A 26437-nucleotide genomic window follows, 5' to 3' on the forward strand; every position below is an offset into this window, starting at 1 on the left:
CGTCATTTATGGTCTAAAGCAATCGACCAATAAGTTGCTGTCCAATTTTTTATGGATAACGCAAGCCCGGCATAATGAGAGAGCCTATGAGTGAGCTTGTATGATGCCAGTCGGCCAATGACTTGATAACATTATGATCTCCAAGACAACGACGTATAAAAGGCTTTGACATGTTATTAGCAACGAGCTTATACAAAAATGAACGCTACCAATCTGGCCGTGGTACTGCATGGACCTGAGGACATGCGACTTGTAAGTTTCTCTTTCACGACTGGCGTTTGTGCTTTTACCGCGATCGGCACGAAGATTCTATTCTGACCATGCTACACAAGAAAAAGAAATTTAAACCACAAATAAAAATCAATATGTGTAAGCATTTTATACCGCAAATGAATGTCTCTTGTGACACTGCCCTATTTTTCATTTATCTCATCAATTCTGTTTAAGCTTTTAAATTATTACGTTTAGCAGGTTTTAGGTACACTTTGAGAACTTGCAGCCAGCTAAATACGACAATCTTAATTAATCGATATGCTAAAACTGTTTCTTCAGGTTTTTATAAGTTACTTTATAATAAACGACTAATGCTTTAGTATAAAACATAACCATCAAGCTCTACCTCATTTTCTGGGCGTTCATCTATATACAAGTGATGGCGATATTCATACTAAAAAATACCATGCATGTAAGCTTATATTTCAACACCACATTTTTCAGCATTTGTACATGCATTCAGCAATTTGCTAGCAGGCCTATGTGAGCATATAGCGTACTTGTTAGTATATACAAACTCATATGGTGCATTTTAGTGCATCTATAGGCATACAACATATTTGTCAGTCTATGTATGTGCATATAACATAATTTTCAGCATGTACACGTGTATTTATCACACTTGTCAATATTTATTGAGCGGATGTTACTCAACTGGATGTTAGTCAACTAGTCTATACCAGTTCGCTTGCCAAGTGTAAAATATTGGGGTATCCGTCTAGCAGCATATGTTAAACCCTAGAATAGCTTTAGATTATGGCAGCCTAAGTTGAACTTTAGTATGGTTCTAGATTATGACCGCCTGAGTTGAACTCTGGTATAGTTTTAGATTAGACAGGTTCTTTATGTCAATCTTGGTGATGTACTTTTAAAGTATTCATAATGCGACAAATAGTTCATGTTGGACGTTGACCATTCTCACATTTTAGCCTGTTTTGTATGCAGATCAACACATAATGGTGCCCCGAGCATGTTGGTGAGCACATGGTGCATATTGTGTTATATATTTGTAATAATTATTTAGACTCCAACAAGAATAAGTTATTTTATGATGATATTTGATATATAGGCCTACTATCTATAGGAGTATGTGTATTACCCACTTATTATCCACCTGCTATCAGATAACCATGAAGACTGCTACAACTTGTATCATGAGTCAAAACTTGCACCACCAGCTCTAAGCTGGGTGTAAATCTGAGCATCCTGTTGGAATGAAGTAAAATACCCAGCCATAGACTTTTCAGAAAGTGTGCTATGGTCACACTCAAAGGCTGGGATAGATAAACTTATCTTCTGGCTAGCAGCTGCAGCAGGTACATCTCTGTACTGCAGAGCAAGAGGGACTCTAACAATGCAAAACCTAGCGTTCCTTAATACCTTTTTCATATAGTTTTATGAAGACAGTACGTACATTATCCACTTGTATATTTGAAAGACTGATGTTATGGACGAGGTATATTAATTATGATTATAATTATTCATGAGGTTGTCATTTTGTGGACTTCCATGTAAAAGTCCAGAACATGGGCATTGTGTATTGCAAAATATCATGTGAAGAAGAATCAATATTTTGACTTCAAATTAATATTTTTAGGAGGAAAAGGAGATGCTAGAACCAGCAGGCAATGGTGGGTAGGGTTTTATATGCACCAGAAATCTGAGCAGCCTCAGGTTATGTTGTCGTGCAAGTCAAATAAGAGAAACTCCTCTGGTCTGCTACTCATTTGAATTTTACTGTATAAGACATGTTATTATCTTTTGCAGTAAGGCTACTGCTCAGCTTCTAGTTTTAGGCTCTTATAGTTGTATGTACCTGCTTAGCACCTTATACTGTATTACTGTATTTCATATCATGGATAGGTGAAGGCATACAGTTTAACTGTTTGGCTATTAACTTTTAATTTTTGCTACTGAGTTAGTGTACCTTCAGTGTGCCTACATACATATATATATATATATTTATAAATATATACATTTATAAATATATATACATTTATAAATATATTTATACATTTATAAATATATTTATAAATTTATAAATATATAGGCCTATTTATATATAAATTAGAAAATTAAATAGTTCACTTATCTTTTTTCAGCTACTGACAGTTTCCTGCTAGTGCATTCCTCCGGCTGTAGGCCTATACTTCAACTATGGAATTAAGTGAACTATTGAATTTTCTAATTTATACTGCTCCATCCTATGTTGAGCACTTTGATTTTAGTTCTAAGTATGATACATTTCAATATATTTATATATAAATATATTTATATATATATATACCTGGAGTACACTGAGGTTGGTCTACTTGCAATAAAGTAAGGTAGACCTACCTTCGGCAAAACAAGGTAGGTCTACCTTGCTTAGATACGGTAGACCTACCAGATTAATTCGGAACCTTAATGAATAGTAAACTATAATCAGTGTGGTTTGCTGATTAGTCTTTACTGTTGGAACAGATAGATAGTGACAGCAAAATAGTCTGATAATCACTGATTTAGAATTCTATTGGTAAAAGTCGTTCTGTTTCTAAATATTCTGCCATGTCTTGCAGACCTTACAAAAGCTGTAAAACTGTTGCATGTAGAATTATCAATATGTACATGTTGCATGTAGAGTTATCAATATGTACATGTTGCGTGTATAATTATCAATATGTACATGTTGCGTGTAGAATTATCAATATGTACATGTTGCGTGTAGAATTATCAATATGTACATGTTGCATGTAGAATTATCAATATGTACATGTTGCATGTAGAATTATAAATATGTACATGTTGCATGTAGAATTATCAGTATGTACATATTGCATGTAGAATTATCAGTATGTATATATTGCATGTAGAATTATCAGTATGTACATGTTGCATGTATAATTATCAATATGTACATGTTGCATGTATAATTATCAATATGTACATTTTGCGGGTAGAATTATCAATATGTACATGTTGCATGTAGAACTATGAATATGTACATGTTGCATGTAGATATATCAATATGTACATGTTGCATGTAGAATTATCAATATGTACATGTTGCATGTAGAATTATCAATATGTACATTTTGCATGTAGAATTATCAATATGTACATGTTGCAGAGGTCCTACTAAAGATGGGCTCTGTTGGTATCTGTGGTTCAGACCTTAAATACTGGAAGTATGCCAAGTGTGGAAGATTCAATATGAAACATCCTATGGTCATAGGGCATGAAGGAAGTGGAACTGTCATATCCTGTGGTCCTCAAGTCCAATGCTTACAGCCAGGTAACAAGTTCGTTGTATGACATTGCCAGCAAAGCATTTGGAGTTGGCATAACATTTGTACGCGAATATAATGTATGTGAAAACAGTATGTGAAAACAGTATGTGAAAACAGTATGTGAAAACAGTGTGTGAAAACAGTATGTGAAAACAATATGTGAAAACAATATGTGAAAACAATATGTGAAAAGAGTATGTGAACCGGTGCAGGAAGTTAGCCAATGTTCAATTCTGTTAAAAGAGTTTGTGAGATCTGTAACCACCTTACCATTATTAAAGAAGTGGTTTTCAGAGTACAGCAGCAGTTTAGTAAATTTCATTTGACTTTTGACGAGTATGTTTAATTATTGACAGTAGTAAAAGCAACAATCTGATGTCTTATGCTGCATCTATCTATCTGGTAACGATGATACAATGAGTGCCGTTTTCCACTTGATGCTTATTTCCTCTTTACAATGACATGCTCTGTGAAGCACTCGCATTCTTCTTTACATTAAATAACAGCTTAGCTATAGTTGGTGCCGGATTGCCTACATAAAACTTTGAAAATCTTAATCATTTTGAGAAGGTCCATGGTTGTATAGTGCCTAACAAATTGAAAATAGCAATGCAGCCCAACCTTTTATTAGCGCCCAAAAATCAGTCTAAAGAGGCTTGAACTGCCATCTATAACATTTACAATGTGAATAGTTTTATGATTGATTGTATGGACAACTCCTGTCATTCACTAGGGAGCAGCAAGTAAGGTTTTATGAAGCTGTTTGGCACGTTCCTGAGACTGCGTGTAACAAGGGTAATTATTGCAGGAGATAGAGTGGCTATAGAGCCAGGTGTTCCATGCAGACAGTGTTCTATCTGTCGATCTGGTAGATACAACCTCTGCTCTCACATGCGTTTCTGTGCTACGCCTCCAGTAGATGGTAACCTCTGTCAGTTTTATAAACACCCCGAGGACTTCTGCTTCAAGTAAGGATAAATAACAATCAATTATACAACTTTTTCCCTTTCAGAGTGACATGTTCTTTCATGGAAGACACACTGAAGAACTGATAAGGATTAGATTGATACAAATACACTGCGATATGAAATCCTTCCCATTTTTCATCTTTAACATTTCGTATAGTTATATATTGGGCTGAATCATACGCTTGTTCAGAGTTTGCTAGTTGTGAGTATGTCCATTTCATGTCATATTATGTTTGAGGCTTTGCCAACTTTACATGTTATCACTGACACGTATTGGATAAGCTAGTTTACTTAAAAACTGGAACATGCTTCTCATCGCTAACCTTAATCGCAAGAGCTTCATTATAGTGACTAACAAACACTTGGAAGAAAAGCTTTTGTCGATAGATTTAAGCACGTTCCCAAGTTGAAAACAAGCACAGCTTGAAATTGCTTTCCTTTTTGAAATCATGCTGCTGACAGTAGGTCAGAAGATAATGAAGACAAGACTTGGACTTCAGATAGAAGCCTTCCAGCTGGGCTCTTAAATAAATGCAATTACAGTCCTTTTGCTGCAATGCTAGAAAAAAATCTCACGCTATTAAATTTGCAACAGGTGCTGACACCTTGTCATCGTGTAGTCACTCTGTTGCTCCCATGAGGGTGGCCTACTTAAAACAATTAAGATTTAATTTTTGCAATTGAAAATAATTTTGCTGGTCACATCCAGCTGATGCCTACTTCCAAAGCTTGTTCTTGTCTGATTAGAATTTCGTTATAGATTGCCAACGAATGTATCATTGAACCAAGGGGCATTGATAGAGCCTCTTGCCGTTGCAGTATATGCTTGCGAAAGAGGAAATGTTGGGCTATCGTCAAATGTCCTTATTTGTGGAGCAGGTACTGTAGCTTACCTGCTGTCCATTACATTTTAGACAGACTAGTGAGATGTTAGACATACACATGCTGGAGTAGACAGACTAGTGAGGTGTTAGACATACGCATTCTGAAGTAGACAGACTAGTGAGGTGTTAGACATACACACTCTGAAGTAGACAGACTAGTGAGGTGTTAGACATACACATGTTGTAGTAGACAGACTAGTGAGGTGTTAGACATACACATGCTGGAGTAGACAGACTAGTGAGGTGTTAGACATACACATGTTGTAGTAGACTGACTAGTGAGGTGTTAGACATGCACATTCTGGAGTAGGTAGACTAGTGAGGTGTTAGACATACACATGCTGGAGTAGACAGACTAGTGAAGTGTTAGACATACACATGTTGTAGTAGACAGACTAGTGAGGTGTTAGACATACACATTCTGAAGTAGACAGACTAGTGAAGTGTTAGACATACACATGTTGTAGTAGACAGACTACTGAAGTGTTAGACATACACATTCTGGAGTAGACAGACTAGTGAGGTGTTAGACATATACATGCTGAAGTAGACAGACTAGTGAAGTGTTAGACATACACATGCTGAAGTAGACAGACTAGTGAAGTGTTAGACATACACATGCTGGATTAGAAAGACTAGTGAAGTGTTAGACATACACATGCTGAAATAGACTGACTAGTGAAGTGTTAGACATGCACATGCTGAGTTAGACAGGTCGCCTATCCAAGAAGCATAGAGATAGATTTTTTTCAGTTTTGCTGAGTGCACTGTTGTACTCCAGGCAACATCTAAGAAACTATTCTTTACTCAGGGAATTTTAGAAAATCACTAAGGGTGTGGTTCATTTATAACATAATGTTGTAATTTTAGTCAACCTTATCAATTGAAATAATGAGATACTTAGTAACACAACTAAATGACTATTGAAATAGTAATGGCTATGGTCCTCACAAACAATCTCAATGTTAAAGTACAGTAAAGATAAGGTTGATGGATTCAACTGGCCTCTTTGTTATTGTTTTCAAGATATTGTTCTTACTATCATGCACTCGTATAATCTTCATGAAAACATTATTGACAGTGGCCAACATATTACAATATATAGAAATATATACATGAATATATAAGTATAAATAGTGGGTTATCCTCCCTTCATATTTAAAAGGAATTGAATGATTAAACATAAATAAAGTAGGATTCAAAGCCACAAAAGAACTCTACACTAGTAATAAGAACTCTACTAGTAGTAAGAACTCTACTAGTAATAAGAACTGTACTAGTAATAAGAACTCTACACTAGTAATAAGAAGTGAAGTGATTGATTAAACTAAAAACTCATCTGGAAATTTGAATTGTTTCACAGCAATCCGTTTTTCGATCTGATATCATTCGCCAAGTGTTTATGTTGCAAATCTAATCCCACGACCAAACTCGAGCGAAGCGATTGGTTTGGAAGATTTATGATAAATGCACATGTGCACACAACTCCCGAAAAATTATCCGTTAACGGCCGTCACCAAACACTTGTAACGAAATCCTATCAACAAATTTAACTATTTTTCTGTAAAGTTGTTCAAGTATAATAATGATACAAAACGCATAAAAACCTATTTAAATATGTTACCAAGCCTTTGAAAGGTTACCGCAAATTCCTAAAACTAACCCATCTGATCGGATTATACATAAATAGACAGATTTATTTGGCCGAAAATCGTTATTAAAACTTGCTAAGCCTCACTTTTATTAAAGTTAAGGCCGGAAATTAAAACGCCGAGCGACAGAGAATAGAACGATTAAGTCGAGCGCATTTCACGAAAAAAATAACGTGCGCATTTCACCAGTCTATAGCATGTCGAATTGCCGAAGGTTTCTGTAACTAATGTAGGAGTACTGAAATCATTTCATTTTTGCCGATTTCAAAGTAGCTGAGTACTTTGGTATTCTAACTGATGTCCAACGCAGTGTAAGTAAAGGAAATGACAATGATATTTTTTCTAACGGTTCTTATGAGATGATTACAATAATTAATCATAAGTTTGGATGACTACAGAACAATGACTACGTAGTACAGATTTTCTAAAAATCTATATAAATATCACAACTTTGTGATATTTTTAGCTATGACATTTGAAATGTAAACAAAATTGTGCATTGGTTTTATATTATTACTATATTAATAATATTGGTTATTCTAATAATATCAGTGCATTTTACTTCTAATATTGGCCAATATTGCATTTCTCCTATTGCAGGGGGAGAGATATAAACATATAATCTTTTCCTTTCATTATTGCTATTTGTTGTATATAATAACACCCACACCCAGTACATTACAGCTACCATTGCAGTTATTCTATTGCACTGCAGTGCCATTTTGATTTAATATTGCATTTCTCAACCATCAGTACCCTTTCTTTTTTTCCAATATCACTTTGGTCGTGGGCTGTATGACAGTGGAATTTCTAGTTCATAAATATATTTATTTGTATAAATATATCAACATATATAATTTGTTTTGCGGTAATAGACTCATCTGCTTACCATAATAATTACTTTTTTCTCACAGAGTCTATAATGTACGTGACACAAACTTGAAAAAGGCAAACTACCAATTTGATTTCAAGCTGTCTAATAAGCCGGTTCTTCAACTTGCAACTGATGTTAAAATCAATACAGACATTCTGATCTATATAGTGACTCTGTCAACCATACTTCACATGAACTACATAAACAAATATAAAATAGTAGGGGAGACTGGGACAAGTTGAACAGGCAAAAGTTGAATGGCTATCACTCATTTGTTTATAGTACTGTACAATCAAAGTGACTTTCACAGCCTTGTTGCGGCCTACCACAGTGTTTCAATGGGCAGTATTATTTTTCTAGTCCAACTAATGAAGCTTTCTTAAAAATTTAAAAACCCAAAAAAAGTATAGAGGCATATTGAGCATGGTCGGGGCATGTTGAGCGTGGTCAGGGCATGTTGAGCATGGTCGGGGCATGTTGAGCATGATCGAGGCATGTTGAGCATGATCGAGGCATGGTGAGCATGGTCGGGGCATGTTGAGCGTGGTTGGGGCATGTTGAGCATGGTTGGGGCATGTTGAGCATGATCGAGGCATGGTGAGCATGGTTGGGGCATGTTGAGCGTGGTCGGGGCATGTTGAGCTTGGTCAGGGCATGTTGAGCATGATCGGGGCATGTTGAGCATGGTCGAGGCATGGTGAGCATGGTCGGGGCATGGTGAGCATGGTCGGGGCATGGTGAGCATAGTCGGGGCATGTTGAGCATGATCGAGGCATGGTGAGCATGATCGAGGTATGGTGAGCATGGTCGGGGCATGTTGAGCATGGTCGGGGCATGTTGAGCATGATCGAGGCATGGTGAGCATGGTCGGGGCATGTTGAGCATGGTCGGGGCATGTTGAGCATGGTCGGGGCATGTTGAGCATGATCGAGGCATGGTGAGCATGGTCGGGGCATGTTGAGCATGGTCGGGGCATGTTGAGCATGGTCGGGGCATGTTGAGCGTGGTCAGGGCATGTTGAGCATGGTCGGGGCATGTTGAGCATGGTCGAGGCATGTTGAGCATGGTCGGGGCATGTTGAGCATGGTAGGGGCATGTTAAGCATGGTCGGGGCATGTTGAGCGTAGTCGGGGCATGTTGAACATAGTCAGGGCATGTTGAGCATGGTCGGGGCATGTTGAGCATGGTCGGGGCATGTTGAGCATGGTCGGGGCATAAAGAATTCCAAGCATGCTACAATGCTACCCCACTCTCCCCTACTGACAGGACAACATGGTACTGCTCAATTATATGGCTTAATAATTTGTTTGTTTTCAGGTGCCATTGGACTCTTGGTGCTGATGACAGCGAAGAGCATGGGTGCAGCTAATATTATAATAACAGGCAGGTTGAGGAATTCATTAATTTAAATTATGTGATGTTCAGTACCGAAAATAGTAGGTATCATATGGTGTTCAGTACTGACAATACAGCTAGTAGGTATCATATGATGTTCGATCAGTACTGGCAATACAGCTAGTAGGTATCATATGGTGTTCAGTACAGACAATACAGCTAGTAGGTATCATATGATGTTCAATCAGTACTGACAATACAGCTAGTAGGTATCATATGGTGTTCAGTACTGACAATACAGCTAGTAGGTATCACATGATGTTCAATCAGTACTGGCAATACAGCTAGTAGGTATCATATGGTGTTCAGTACAGACAATACAGCTAGTAGGTATCATATGGTGTTCAATCAGTACTGACAATACAGCTAGTAGGTATCATATGGTGTTCAGTACTGACAATACAGCTAGTAGGTATCACATGATGTTCAATCAGTACTGGCAATACAGCTAGTAGGTATCATATGGTGTTCAGTACAGACAATACAGCTAGTAGGTATCATATGATGTTCAATCAGTACTGGCAATACAGCTAGTAGGTATCATATGGTGTTCAGTACAGACACTACAGCTAGTAGGTATCATATGATGTTCAATCAGTACTGGCAATACAGCTAGTAGGTATCATATGGTGTTCAGTACAGACAATACAGCTAGTAGGTATCATATGGTGTTCAGTACAGACAATACAGCTAGTAGGTATCATATGATGTTCAATACTAACAATACAGCTAGTAGGTATCATATGATGTTCAGTACTGACAATACAGCTAGTAGGTATCATATGATGTTCAGTACAGACAATACAGCTAGTAGGTATCATATGATGTTCAGTACTGACAATACAGCTAGTAGGTATCATATGGTGTTCAGTACTGGCAATACAGCTAGTAGGTATCATATGATGTTCAGTACTGACAATACAGCTAGTAGGTATCATATGATGTTCAGTACTGGCAATACAGCTAGTAGGTATCATATGATGTTCAATACTGACAATACAGCTAGTAGGTATCATATGATGTTCAGTACTGACAATACAGCTAGTAGGTATCACATGATGTTCAGTACTAACAATACAGCTAGTAGGTATCATATGGTGTTCAGTACAGACAATACAGCTAGTAGGTATCATATGATGTTCAGTACTGACAATACAGCTAGTAGGTATCACATGATGTTCAGTACTAACAATACAGCTAGTAGGTATCATATGGTGTTCAGTACAGACAATACAGCTAGTAGGTATCACATGATGTTCAGTACTAACAATACAGCTAGTAGGTATCATATGGTGTTCAGTACAGACAATACAGCTAGTAGGTATCATATGATGTTCAATCAGTACTGGCAATACAGCTAGTAGGTATCATATGATGTTCAGTACTGACAATACAGCTAGTAGGTATCATATGATGTTCAATACTGACAATACAGCTAGTAGGTATCATATGATGTTCAGTACAGACAATACAGCTAGTAGGTATCATATGATGTTCAATACTGACAATACAGCTAGTAGGTATCATATGGTGTTCAGTACTGGCAATACAGCTAGTAGGTATCATATGATGTTCAGTACTGACAATACAGCTAGTAGGTATCATATGATGTTCAGTACTGGCAATACAGCTAGTAGGTATCATATGGTGTTCAGTACTGGCAATACAGCTAGTAGGTATCATATGATGTTCAGTACTGACAATACAGCTAGTAGGTATCATATGATGTTCAGTACTGGCAATACAGCTAGTAGGTATCATATGATGTTCAGTACTGACAATACAGCTAGTAGGTATCATATGATGTTCAGTACTGACAATACAGCTAGTAGGTATCATATGATGTTCAATCAGTACTGGCAATACAGCTAGTAGGTATCATATGGTGTTCAGTACAGACAATACAGCTAGTAGGTATCATATGATGTTCAGTACTGACAATACAGCTAGTAGGTATCATATGATGTTCAGTACAGACAATACAGCTAGTAGGTATCATATGGTGTTCAGTACTGACAATACAGCTAGTAGGTATCATATGATGTTCAATCAGTACTGACAATACAGCTAGTAGGTATCATATGATGTTCAGTACTGACAATACAGCTAGTAGGTATCATATGGTGTTCAGTACTGACAATACAGCTAGTAGGTATCATATGATGTTCAATCAGTACTGACAATACAGCTAGTAGGTATCATATGATGTTCAGTACTGACAATACAGCTAGTAGGTATCATATGATGTTCAGTACTGACAATACAGCTAGTAGGTATCATATGATGTTCAATACTGACAATACAGCTAGTAGGTATCATATGATGTTCAGTACTGACAATACAGCTAGTAGGTATCATATGATGTTCAGTACTGACAATACAGCTAGTAGGTATCACATGATGTTCAATCAGTACTGGCAATACAGCTAGTAGGTATCATATGGTGTTCAGTACTGACAATACAGCTAGTAGGTATCATATGATGTTCAGTACTGACAATACAGCTAGTAGGTATCACATGATGTTCAATCAGTACTGGCAATACAGCTAGTAGGTATCATATGGTGTTCAGTACAGACAATACAGCTAGTAGGTATCATATGATGTTCAGTACTGACAATACAGCTAGTAGGTATCATATGATGTTCAGTACAGACAATACAGCTAGTAGGTATCATATGGTGTTCAATCAGTACTGGCAATACAGCTAGTAGGTATCATATGGTGTTCAATCAGTACTGACAATACAGCTAGTAGGTATCATATGATGTTCAGTACTGACAATACAGCTAGTAGGTATCATATGGTGTTCAATCAGTACTGACAATACAGCTAGTAGGTATCATATGATGTTCAGTACTGACAATACAGCTAGTAGGTATCATATGATGTTCAGTACTGACAATACAGCTAGTAGGTATCATATGGTGTTCAATCAGTACTGGCAATACAGCTAGTAGGTATCATATGGTGTTCAATCAGTACTGACAATACAGCTAGTAGGTATCATATGATGTTCAGTACTGACAATACAGCTAGTAGGTATCATATGATGTGCAGTACAGACAATACAGCTAGTAGGTATCATATGGTGTTCAATCAGTACTGGCAATACAGCTAGTAGGTATCATATGGTGTTCAATCAGTACTGACAATACAGCTAGTAGGTATCATATGATGTTCAGTACAGACAATACAGCTAGTAGGTATCATATGGTGTTCAATCAGTACTGACAATACAGCTAGTAGGTATCATATGATGTTCAGTACTGACAATACAGCTAGTAGGTATCATATGGTGTTCAATCAGTACTGACAATACAGCTAGTAGGTATCATATGATGTTCAGTACAGACAATACAGCTAGTAGGTATCATATGGTGTTCAATCAGTACTGACAATACAGCTAGTAGGTATCATATGATGTTTAGTACTGACAATACAGCTAGTAGGTATCATATGATGTTCAGTACTGACAATACAGCTAGTAGGTATCATATGATGTTCAGTACTGGCAATACAGCTAGTAGGTATCATATGGTGTTCAGTACTGACAATACAGCTAGTAGGTATCATATGATGTTCAATACTGACAATACAGCTAGTAGTTATCATATGATGTTCAGTACTGGCAATACAGCTAGTAGGTATCATATGGTGTTCACTACTGACAATACAGCTAGTAGGTATCATATGATGTTCAGTACTGACAATACAGCTAGTAGTTATATGATCATACTGACAGTACTGACAATTCAGCTAGTATGTATCGTGTGCTGTTCAGTACTGACGATACAGCTAGTAGGTATCATATGGTGTTCAATCAGTACTGACAATACAGCTAGTAGGTATCATATGATGTTCAGTACAGACAATACAGCTAGTAGATATCATATGGTGTTCAGTACAGACACTACAGCTAGTAGGTATCATATGATGTTCAATCAGTACTGACAATACAGCTAGTAGGTATCATATGATGTTCAGTACAGACAATACAGCTAGTAGGTATCATATGGTGTTCAATCAGTACTGACAATACAGCTAGTAGATATCATATGGTGTTCAGTACAGACACTACAGCTAGTAGGTATCATATGATGTTCAATCAGTACTGACAATACAGCTAGTAGGTATCATATGATGTTCAGTACAGACAATACAGCTAGTAGGTATCATATGGTGTTCAATCAGTACTGGCAATACAGCTAGTAGGTATCATATGGTGTTCAATCAGTACTGACAATACAGCTAGTAGATATCATATGGTGTTCAGTACAGACACTACAGCTAGTAGGTATCATATGATGTTCAATCAGTACTGACAATACAGCTAGTAGGTATCATATGGTGTTCAGTACTGACAATACAGCTAGTAGGTATCATATGATGTTCAGTACTGACAATACAGCTAGTAGGTATCATATGATGTTCAGTACTAACAATACAGCTAGTAGGTATCATATGGTGTTCAGTACAGACAATACAGCTAGTAGGTATCACATGATGTTCAATCAGTACTGACAATACAGCTAGTAGGTATCATATGATGTTCAGTACAGACAATACAGCTAGTAGGTATCATATGATGTTCAGTACTGGCAATACAGCTAGTAGGTATCATATGGTGTTCAATCAGTACTGACAATACAGCTAGTAGGTATCATATGATGTTCAGTACTGACAATACAGCTAGTAGGTATCATATGGTGTTCAGTACTGGCAATACAGCTAGTAGGTATCATATGGTGTTCAATCAGTACTGACAATACAGCTAGTAGGTATCATATGATGTTCAGTACAGACAATACAGCTAGTAGGTATCATATGGTGTTCAATCAGTACTGGCAATACAGCTAGTAGGTATCATATGATGTTCAGTACTGACAATACAGCTAGTAGGTATCATATGGTGTTCAGTACTGACAATACAGCTAGTAGGTATCACATGATGTTCAATCAGTACTGACAATACAGCTAGTAGGTATCATATGATGTTCAGTACTAACAATACAGCTAGTAGGTATCATATGGTGTTCAGTACTGACAATACAGCTAGTAGGTATCATATGATGTTCAATCAGTACTGACAATACAGCTAGTAGGTATCATATGGTGTTCAGTACAGACAATACAGCTAGTAGGTATCATATGATGTTCAGTACTGACAATACAGCTAGTAGGTATCATATGATGTTCAGTACTGACAATACAGCTAGTAGGTATCATATGGTGTTCAGTACTGACAATACAGCTAGTAGGTATCATATGATGTTCACTACTGACAATACAGCTAGTAGGTATCATATGGTGTTCAGTACTGACAATACAGCTAGTAGGTATCATATGATGTTCAATCAGTACTGACAATACAGCTAGTAGGTATCATATGGTGTTCAGTACAGACAATACAGCTAGTAGGTATCATATGATGTTCAGTACTGACAATACAGCTAGTAGGTATCATATGATGTTCAGTACTGACAATACAGCTAGTAGGTATCATATGGTGTTCAGTACTGACAATACAGCTAGTAGGTATCACATGATGTTCAATCAGTACTGGCAATACAGCTAGTAGGTATCATATGATGTTCACTACTGACAATACAGCTAGTAGGTATCATATGGTGTTCAGTACTGACAATACAGCTAGTAGGTATCATATGATGTTCAATCAGTACTGACAATACAGCTAGTAGGTATCATATGGTGTTCAGTACTGACAATACAGCTAGTAGGTATCATATGATGTTCGATCAGTACTGGCAATACAGCTAGTAGGTATCATATGGTGTTCAATCAGTACTGACAATACAGCTAGTAGGTATCATATGATGTTCAGTACAGACAATACAGCTAGTAGGTATCATATGATGTTCACTACTGACAATACAGCTAGTAGGTATCATATGATGTTCAGTACTGACAATACAGCTAGTAGGTATCATATGATGTTCAGTACTGACAATACAGCTAGTAGGTATCATATGGTGTTCAGTACTGACAATACAGCTAGTAGGTATCATATGATGTTCGATCAGTACTGGCAATACAGCTAGTAGGTATCATATGGTGTTCAATCAGTACTGACAATACAGCTAGTAGGTATCATATGATGTTCAGTACAGACAATACAGCTAGTAGGTATCATATGATGTTCACTACTGACAATACAGCTAGTAGGTATCATATGATGTTCAGTACTGACAATACAGCTAGTAGGTATCATATGATGTGCAGTACTGACAATACAGCTAGTAGGTATCATATGATGTTCAGTACTGACAATACAGCTAGTAGGTATCATATGATGTTCAGTACTGACAATACAGCTAGTAGGTATCATATGATGTTCAGTACTGACAATACAGCTAGTAGGTATCATATGGTGTTCAGTACTGACAATACAGCTAGTAGGTATCACATGATGTTCAATCAGTACTGGCAATACAGCTAGTAGGTATCATATGATGTTCACTACTGACAATACAGCTAGTAGGTATCATATGGTGTTCAGTACTGACAATACAGCTAGTAGGTATCATATGGTGTTCAGTACTGACAATACAGCTAGTAGGTATCATATGGTGTTCAGTACAGACACTACAGCTAGTAGGTATCATATGATGTTCAATCAGTACTGACAATACAGCTAGTAGGTATCATATGATGTTCAGTACTGACAATACAGCTAGTAGGTATCATATGGTGTTCAATCAGTACTGGCAATACAGCTAGTAGGTATCATATGATGTTCAATCAGTACTGGCAATACAGCTAGTAGGTATCATATGATGTTCAGTACTGACAATACAGCTAGTAGGTATCATATGATGTTCAGTACTGACAATACAGCTAGTAGGTACATATGATGTTCGATCAGTACTGGCAATACAGCTAGTAGGTATCATATGGTGTTCAGTACTGACAATACAGCTAGTAGTTATATGATCATACTGACAGTACTGACAATTCAGCTAGTATGTATCGTGTGCTGTTCAGTACTGACAATACAGCTAGTAGGTATCATATGGTGTTCAATCAGTACTGACAATACAGCTAGTAGGTATCATATGGTGTTCAGTACAGACAATACAGCTAGTAGTTATATGATCATACTGACAGTACTGACAATTCAGCTAGTATGTATCGTGTGCTGTTCAGTACTGACGATACAGCTAGTAGGTATCATATGATGTTCAATACTAACAATACAGCTAGTAGGTATCATATGATGTTCAATCAGTACTGACAATACAGCTAGTAGGTATCATATGGTGTTCAGTACTGACAATACAGCTAGTAGATATCATATGGTGTTCAGTACTGGCAATACAGCTAGTAGGTATCATATGGTGTTCAGTACAGACACTACAGCTAGTAGGTATCATATGATGTTCAGTACTGACAATACAGCTAGTAGGTATCATATGGTGTTCAGTACAGACACTACAGCTAGTAGGTATCATATGATGTTCAGTACTGACAATACAGCTAGTAGGTATCATATGATGTTCAGTACTGACAATACAGCTAGTAGGTATCACATGATGTTCAATCAGTACTGGCAATACAGCTAGTAGGTATCATATGGTGTTCAGTACAGACACTACAGCTAGTAGGTATCATATGATGTTCAGTACTGACAATACAGCTAGTAGGTATCATATGGTGTTCAGTACTGACAATACAGCTAGTAGGTATCATATGGTGTTCAGTACTGACAATACAGCTAGTAGGTATCACATGATGTTCAATCAGTACTGGCAATACAGCTAGTAGGTATCATATGGTGTTCAGTACTGACAATACAGCTAGTAGGTATCATATGGTGTTCAGTACAGACACTACAGCTAGTAGGTATCATATGGTGTTCAGTACAGACAATACAGCTAGTAGGTATCATATGATGTTCAATCAGTACTGACAATACAGCTAGTAGGTATCATATGGTGTTCAGTACTGACAATACAGCTAGTAGTTATATGATCATACTGACAGTACTGACAATTCAGCTAGTATGTATCGTGTGCTGTTCAGTACTGACGATACAGCTAGTAGGTATCATATGATGTTCAATACTAACAATACAGCTAGTAGGTATCATATGATGTTCAGTACTGACAATACAGCTAGTAGGTATCATATGATGTTCAGTACTGACAATACAGCTAGTAGGTATCACATGATGTTCAATCAGTACTGGCAATACAGCTAGTAGGTATCATATGGTGTTCAGTACAGACACTACAGCTAGTAGGTATCATATGATGTTCAGTACTGACAATACAGCTAGTAGGTATCATATGATGTTCAGTACTGACAATACAGCTAGTAGGTATCATATGATGTTCAGTACTGACAATACAGCTAGTAGGTATCATATGATGTTCAGTACTGACAATACAGCTAGTAGGTATCATATGGTGTTCAGTACTGACAATACAGCTAGTAGGTATCATATGATGTTCAGTACTGACAATACAGCTAGTAGGTATCATATGGTGTTCAGTACTGACAATACAGCTAGTAGGTATCATATGATGTTCAGTACTGACAATACAGCTAGTAGGTATCATATGATGTTCAGTACTGACAATACAGCTAGTAGGTATCACATGATGTTCAATCAGTACTGGCAATACAGCTAGTAGGTATCATATGATGTTCACTACTGACAATACAGCTAGTAGGTATCATATGATGTTCAGTACTGACAATACAGCTAGTAGGTATCATATGATGTTCAGTACTGACAATACAGCTAGTAGGTATCATATGGTGTTCAGTACTGACAATACAGCTAGTAGGTATCATATGATGTTCAGTACTGACAATACAGCTAGTAGGTATCATATGGTGTTCAGTACTGACAATACAGCTAGTAGGTATCACATGATGTTCAATCAGTACTGGCAATACAGCTAGTAGGTATCATATGGTGTTCAGTACTGACAATACAGCTAGTAGGTATCATATGGTGTTCAATCAGTACTGACAATACAGCTAGTAGGTATCATATGATGTTCAGTACAGACAATACAGCTAGTAGGTATCATATGATGTTCAGTACTGACAATACAGCTAGTAGGTATCATATGATGTTCAGTACAGACAATACAGCTAGTAGGTATCATATGGTGTTCAGTACTAACAATACAGCTAGTAGGTATCATATGATGTTCAGTACTGACAATACAGCTAGTAGGTATCATATGATGTTCAGTACTGACAATACAGCTAGTAGGTATCATATGATGTTCAGTACTGACAATACAGCTAGTAGGTATCATATGGTGTTCAGTACTGACAATACAGCTAGTAGGTATCATATGATGTTCAGTACTGACAATACAGCTAGTAGGTATCATATGGTGTTCAGTACTGACAATACAGCTAGTAGGTATCATATGATGTTCAGTACTGGCAATACAGCTAGTAGGTATCATATGGTGTTCAGTACTGACAATACAGCTAGTAGGTATCATATGATGTTCAGTACTGACAATACAGCTAGTAGGTATCATATGGTGTTCAGTACTAACAATACAGCTAGTAGGTATCATATGATGTTCAGTACTGGCAATACAGCTAGTAGGTATCATATGATGTTCAGTACTGACAATACAGCTAGTAGGTATCATATGGTGTTCAGTACTGACAATACAGCTAGTAGGTATCATATGATGTTCAGTACTGACAATACAGCTAGTAGGTATCATATGGTGTTCAGTACTGACAATACAGCTAGTAGGTATCATATGATGTTCAGTACTGGCAATACAGCTAGTAGGTATCATATGGTGTTCAGTACTGACAATACAGCTAGTAGGTATCATATGATGTTCAGTACTGACAATACAGCTAGTAGGTATCATATGGTGTTCAGTACTAACAATACAGCTAGTAGGTATCATATGATGTTCAATCAGTACTGACAATACAGCTAGTAGGTATCATATGATGTTCAGTACTGACAATACAGCTAGTAGGTATCATATGGTGTTCAGTACTAACAATACAGCTAGTAGGTATCATATGATGTTCAGTACTGGCAATACAGCTAGTAGGTATCATATGATGTTCAGTACTGACAATACAGCTAGTAGGTATCATATGGTGTTCAGTACTGACAATACAGCTAGTAGGTATCATATGATGTTCAGTACTGACAATACAGCTAGTAGGTATCATATGGTGTTCAGTACTGACAATACAGCTAGTAGGTATCATATGATGTTCAGTACAGACAATACAGCTAGTAGGTATCATATGGTGTTCAGTACTAACAATACAGCTAGTAGGTATCATATGATGTTCAGTACTGACAATACAGCTAGTAGGTATCATATGATGTTCAGTACTGACAATACAGCTAGTAGGTATCATATGATGTTCAGTACTGACAATACAGCTAGTAGGTATCATATGGTGTTCAGTACTGACAATACAGCTAGTAGGTATCATATGATGTTCAGTACAGACAATACAGCTAGTAGGTATCATATGGTGTTCAGTACTAACAATACAGCTAGTAGGTATCATATGATGTTCAGTACTGACAATACAGCTAGTAGGTATCATATGATGTTCAGTACTGACAATACAGCTAGTAGGTATCATATGATGTTCAGTACTGACAATACAGCTAGTAGGTATCATATGGTGTTCAGTACTGACAATACAGCTAGTAGGTATCATATGATGTTCAGTACTGGCAATACAGCTAGTAGGTATCATATGGTGTTCAGTACTGACAATACAGCTAGTAGGTATCATATGATGTTCAGTACTGACAATACAGCTAGTAGGTATCATATGGTGTTCAGTACTAACAATACAGCTAGTAGGTATCATATGATGTTCAATCAGTACTGACAATACAGCTAGTAGGTATCATATGGTGTTCAGTACTAACAATACAGCTAGTAGGTATCATATGATGTTCAATCAGTACTGACAATACAGCTAGTAGGTATCATATGGTGTTCAGTACTAACAATACAGCTAGTAGGTATCATATGATGTTCAATCAGTACTGGCAATACAGCTAGTAGGTATCATATGATGTTCAGTACAGACAATACAGCTAGTAGGTATCATATGATGTTCAGTACTGACAATACAGCTAGTAGGTATCATATGATGTTCAGTACTGACAATACAGCTAGTAGGTATCATATGGTGTTCAGTACTAACAATACAGCTAGTAGGTATCATATGGTGTTCAGTACTGACAATACAGCTAGTAGGTATCATATGATGTTCAGTACTGACAATACAGCTAGTAGGTATCATATGATGTTCAGTACTGACAATACAGCTAGTAGGTATCATATGGTGTTCAGTACTAACAATACAGCTAGTAGGTATCATATGATGTTCAGTACTGGCAATACAGCTAGTAGGTATCATATGGTGTTCAGTACTGACAATACAGCTAGTAGGTATCATATGATGTTCAGTACTGACAATACAGCTAGTAGGTATCATATGGTGTTCAGTACTAACAATACAGCTAGTAGGTATCATATGATGTTCAGTACTGGCAATACAGCTAGTATGTATCGTGTGCTGTTCAGTACTGACAATACAGCTAGTAGGTATCATATGGTGTTCAGTACTGACAATACAGCTAGTAGGTATCATATGATGTTCAGTACTGACAATACAGCTAGTAGGTATCATATGGTGTTCAGTACTGACAATACAGCTAGTAGGTATCACATGATGTTCAATCAGTACTGGCAATACAGCTAGTAGGTATCACATGATGTTCAATCAGTACTGACAATACAGCTAGTAGGTATCATATGATGTTCAGTACAGACAATACAGCTAGTACGTATCATATGATGTTCAATCAGTACTGACAATACAGCTAGTAGGTATCATATGGTGTTCAGTACTGACAATACAGCTAGTAGATATCATATGGTGTTCAGTACAGACAATACAGCTAGTAGGTATCATATGATGTTCAATCAGTACAGACAATACAGCTAGTAGGTATCATATGGTGTTCAATCAGTACTGACAATACAGCTAGTAGGTATCATATGGTGTTCAGTACAGACAATACAGCTAGTAGTTATATGATCATACTGACAGTACTGACAATTCAGCTAGTATGTATCGTGTGCTGTTCAGTACTGACGATACAGCTAGTAGGTATCATATGGTGTTCAGTACAGACACTACAGCTAGTAGGTATCATATGATGTTCAGTACTGACAATACAGCTAGTAGGTATCATATGATGTTCAGTACTGACAATACAGCTAGTAGGTATCATATGGTGTTCAGTACTGACAATGCAGCTAGTAGTTATCATATGATGTTCAGTACTGACAATACAGCTAGTAGGTAACATGTGATGTTCTGTACTGACAATACAGCTAGTAGGTATCATATGATGTTCAGTACTGACAATACAGCTAGTAGGTATCATATGATGTTCAGTACTAACAATACAGCTAGTAGGTATCATATGATGTTCAGTACTGACAATACAGCTAGTAGGTATCATATGATGTTCAGTACTGACAATACAGCTAGTAGGTATCATATGATGTTTAGTACTGACAATACAGCTAGTAGGTACATATGATGTTCAGTACTGACAATACAGCTAGTAGGTATCATATGATGTTCAGTACTGACAATACAGCTAGTACGTATCGTGTGCTGTTCAGTACTGACGATACAGCTTGTAGGTATCGTATGATGTTCAGTACTAACAATACAGCTAGTAGGTGACATCATATTATGTACTTACAGACATTTCAGAAGAGAGGCTGGCCCTCGCTAAAAGTCTAGGTGCAACCCACACGATAAACATGATAAATTTTCAAGAGAGAAGCATGGAGGAGGTGGGAGAGACATTGAAGAACTTGTGCAGCGAGATTGATGCTACAATAGAATGTAGTGGCGTGGATAGTTCTGTGTCCTTGGGAATACATGTAAGTGAACGTAATAACAAAGGATGTTTAACTTGAGATTCGATTTATTGTCATACATGTTGACACGGTCTCTTGTGTATACACACTCAGACAGACAAAAGCTCAAGTTATTTGACTCAAACTTGTCAGCCAGCTTTCAACATTTCCAAATCTTTATGTGAAAATGAACTTACACAGAATTTTAGTAGATTTTATCAGAAAGTATCAGCATTTTTCTATCGTTCGCGAGTGTTTTTGGTGTTTAAGGTGATCTGACTTAGTGTTGGGCTGGTATCTAATTTAGTGCCGGATTGGATATCCTTGCTGATTTTTATCGGTTTTTCCGGTATCGGTATCCTCGGTATTTACCATTTTCGGTATCCTTTGCCAACTAAGAAAGTTCGGTATTGTCGGTACTATTGTCCGGTATGTGGTTATCAGTGTGTCTTTAAATGGTTTAAACTTTAAATCATAACTGTCTCGAACAATTTTTATCGTTGTGCAAAAAGTAGCCTGTGCAAAAAACACTCTTTAGGCAGCAGTATATTGTTACGGCAAAGAGACTCCTTGTTTTAGAAAGCCAACAAAGAAAGATGGAAATATAATTTTCATGATAGATGTTTTTATTGTTTATTCTATTAAAAAATATCGTTATTGATACAAACGTTATGTATAATAAAGAACAGATAGATAATGGCAATGGGCTCTCTTTGTTAAATGTACTGAAACAGTTTTAAAAAAATCTTACTATCACATAATTTTTATTGTAATCAGGTAATGTAATCACAAAATTATATGCAGTCCAATTAGAGTCCAGTCCCGTTAGAGTCTTTATACGTCCTCTCATCTGTGTAGAACTCCCAAACCTTCGAGGCTGGTGGCATTATCAATGTAACGTAATATAATAGTAGATATAGTAAGCTTGGAAATTTTTGTTGAATTTGTTCGCCAATGCATGCTGAGATTGGCATGTTCGTCATAAAGCGTTTTTAAAATCTCTCCGGATATCCGTATAACCATATACCGATAGGCTTTAACGAATAAATACCGATCATATCAAACCGGTCACGGATACCTAGCTGACACCGAAAATGATAGGTTTCCTCGGATACCGAGAATCCCTCGGTATCGGTAAGAGCGGATAACCCAATACCGGCCCCACACTAATCTGACTGCCATTATGTTTCAAAATTAACATCGACCATATTTGATCGTGGTTAAAATACTCGAAAGCAAAATTCGTGCTGAAATGACATCACTAGTTGCCGTCGTTGCTATCGGCTATTGCATTCCAGGTGCAGTGTTATGTGTTTTTATCCTGTCAGGATCTTTGCAATTATAGTTGTCATAATCGCACTTTTGCTTGATCTGAGCATTTTAACCGTGATCGAGTTTTGTTGATTTTAATGTTGATATATCCTGGCTGTCAGATCATCTCAAATGTCAAAAGTAATCCTGAACGATAGAAAAATACCGATACTCTCTGATAAAATCTAACAAAATATTGTGTGAGTTCATTTTCAGGTAGTATACATTGATGTGCCTAAACAGTTTTTACTTTAGTTGCTCAATGCTTCTGGCTAGACTTTGTAATCGCACGCACCCACCTTTGGTTCTGTCTGTAGAAAAGCTTCCAAGGTGTAGACCTTTGGTTAGCCTCATACAGTAGATGTTCCTGTAACGTAAGCCTCTTTTTACATAAATTCCTTTTTTCTATAAAGAATTCATGTAGTTTTTGTTTCGTGTTACGTAAGAGATTCTGTATATCGGTGCAGTTCTCAAATTCGATGGGAATATTGAGTCGCATAGAATACCCTATAAATATTGTCTTCTCTCTTACCATACTTGGGAAAGAAAACGACATATAGGGTTAGTTGTATTATAATTACCAGAAACCGTGCAAGCTAATGAACCATGAGAAATCGCTCCCTGCATGCCAATAAAGTACAAAAGATAAATAGCTACACTCAAAAATACTCAAAGGCGGTCGATTAGTGCTGGTGTTAGAGTGTCAGTCTATCAAAGTGAATGTCACGAGATTATTTTATTTTTACCGTTAACCCTGGCTTCCGACAATCAGATGAACAGACTGACACCTCTCTTACAAAACAAAGAAAGCAAAACAAAAATATATATTTTTGTTTTGCTTTATTTTAGACATATGCTGTATTTTTTTTGTAATGTAAATCATGTCTTTAAAAAAAGAGTGAAAATTGATTTAAATTGACATTCAAGGAGTGCCCTCCAATTAACTTAAAATCAAATGAAAGTGATAAGAACAATGAGAACAGTTGTCGATACAAACCAATAATACCACGGTTACCGTACAACCATTGCATTGGAAAGTTAAGTCTACTTTTTTTCTATTTGAAGGGTCAAAGAGATGAGTTTGGGACAATTGTAGAACAGATTAGGCAATTTTCCAATATTTTACGCTTCGTACAACATAAAATTCCTGTAAATTAACATTCCAAGAACAGATTATTTAGGTTATAGGAGTATCTACTGTATGTGACCCTGTTCATATATTAAATGTCTTATTGCAGTCGACCCAACCAGGGGGATGTTTGGTAATGGTTGGTAGAGGCAGCATGGAGCCCACAGTTCCATTGGTCAAGGCTGCGACTTATGAAGTTGATATCAAAGGTGTCTTCCGATATGCAAATTGGTAGGAGCTTTACATCATCCGCTATTCTAGAAAGTTACTGGATATTGTGATACCTTCTATATTTAATCTTTCTCAACTATTATGAGAACATATCTTGTCTTCACTGTACAAACCTCACACTTTTGCCGCTAATGTTTTACATAGACTTTAGTACCGTGATTGACAGTATGTACTAGGTGTATGTATGGTATGTACTAGGTGTATGTACGGTATGTACTAGGTGTATGTACGGTATGTACTAGGTGTATGTACGGTATGTACTAGGTGTATGTACGGTATGTACTAGGTGTATGTACGGTATGTACTAGGTGTATGTACGGTATGTACTAGGTGTATGTACGGTATGTACTAGGTGTATGTACGGTATGTACTAGGTGTATGTACGGTATGTACTAGGTGTATGTACGGTATGTACTAGGTGTATGTACGGTATGTACTAGGTGTATGTACGGTATGTACTAGGTGTATGTAGGGTATGTACTAGGTGTATGTACGGTATGTACTAGGTGTATGTATGGTATGTACTAGGTATATGTACGGCATGTACTAGGTGAATTACCTTGCAGCAAAATCAAAGACGAAATAAAAAAAGTCGAGCGCCAATTTCTTTAATTTGTGAGTCTACCTATTGCAGAGTGGAGAATTGCAACTTACAGCATTGTAGCTATGTGTAAAAGAGCTCAGGTTCAATTCTTGCACTTTTTTCACACCTTGCCTTGCTTTTATGATGACACTCTGATGCTTAAGCACTGACACTTTTTCTTTATACTACTGTATATACTACTATATTTAACCATATACTACCATACTACATGCCAGTCAGTCATGCCAATGTTTAATAGCTTTGAGACGAGATGCCGAGAAGTTTATCTTTGAAAGAAACATATTGTTGCCGCAGCTCATTCGTGTTCCGTGCAATTTTTCATTTTCCATAATTTTCTGCAATTGTTTTGTTGCTTGAAAACTTACTTTTGTTGTAGCTATCCTAAAGCCATTGCCTTGGTGAGCTCTGGAAGCATAACTCCAGAGAGTACAATCACTCACACTTTTCAGTTAGAGGAGTCTGAAAAGGCATTTCAATGCGCTGACACGAGGACTACAGGGGCTGTCAAAGTTATGATACAATGCAATACGTAGACCTTATATAATCAAGGAATGAAAGGGTTTTTATTTAATGTATTCTTTACATAGAACACTCAACATGAAAAATTAATGGTGAAGTCAAGCGGCTATAATGACCTCTTCTGAGAAACCTTTTTGTAAAGAGAGCCGTAATATGGAATTACTGTCAGCTGACTGACCCTTCCAGGTAACTGAACAGGTTTCTTTTTGTGAAATCTTTAGAATATTGGGAAATTTCTAGGACAATCCTCATTGTCATTTTGATCTGATACTGTCGTTTCTGCAGTAAAAATTTTACTTCTCATACATTTTGCATAATGCAATCAACATACATGTATTCGTATTCAAGCAATAAAAAGTCACATATATACGTGTAGATGCAAAAGGT

The 26437-nt window shown here is 37.0% G+C and overlaps 1 protein-coding gene across 2 annotated transcripts; it reads left to right on the forward strand.

Annotated features, from left to right (window-relative positions):
• Window positions 1–189: 189 nt before the first annotated feature.
• LOC137392787 (sorbitol dehydrogenase-like) lies at window positions 190–26410 on the forward strand. 2 transcript variants are annotated; one of them, XM_068079113.1, is made up of 9 exons: window positions 190–252; window positions 1871–1904; window positions 3383–3547; window positions 4351–4510; window positions 5271–5389; window positions 9238–9303; window positions 22099–22280; window positions 24806–24927; window positions 25908–26410. In XM_068079113.1, the coding sequence occupies exons 1-9, from the start codon at window positions 199–201 to the stop codon at window positions 26062–26064; spliced, it is 1059 nt and encodes a 352-aa protein (XP_067935214.1). In that variant the 5' UTR covers window positions 190–198; the 3' UTR covers window positions 26065–26410. The 2 variants fall into 2 exon arrangements, with proteins under 2 accessions (XP_067935214.1, XP_067935215.1); XM_068079114.1 differs by lacking the exon at window positions 190–252 and adding an exon at window positions 309–369 and having other exon boundaries at window positions 25908–26409.
• The last annotated feature ends 27 nt before the right edge of the window (window positions 26411–26437 follow it).

The sequence above is a fragment of the Watersipora subatra genome, chromosome 4, assembly GCF_963576615.1.
Source record: "Watersipora subatra chromosome 4, tzWatSuba1.1, whole genome shotgun sequence".
NCBI lineage: Eukaryota > Metazoa > Bryozoa > Gymnolaemata > Cheilostomatida > Watersiporidae > Watersipora > Watersipora subatra.

Excerpts from the sequence above, each read along its gene's own strand:
- LOC137392787 (XM_068079113.1), top strand. The coding sequence starts at position 199 with ATGAACGCTACCAATCTGGCCGTGGTACTGCATGGACCTGAGGACATG. Across the intron at positions 253-1,870 it reads GACCTGAGGACATGCGACTT|GAGGAAAAGGAGATGCTAGA; the intron begins GTAAGTTTCTCT and ends TAATATTTTTAG. Across the intron at positions 22,281-24,805 it reads CTGTGTCCTTGGGAATACAT|TCGACCCAACCAGGGGGATG; the intron begins GTAAGTGAACGT and ends GTCTTATTGCAG.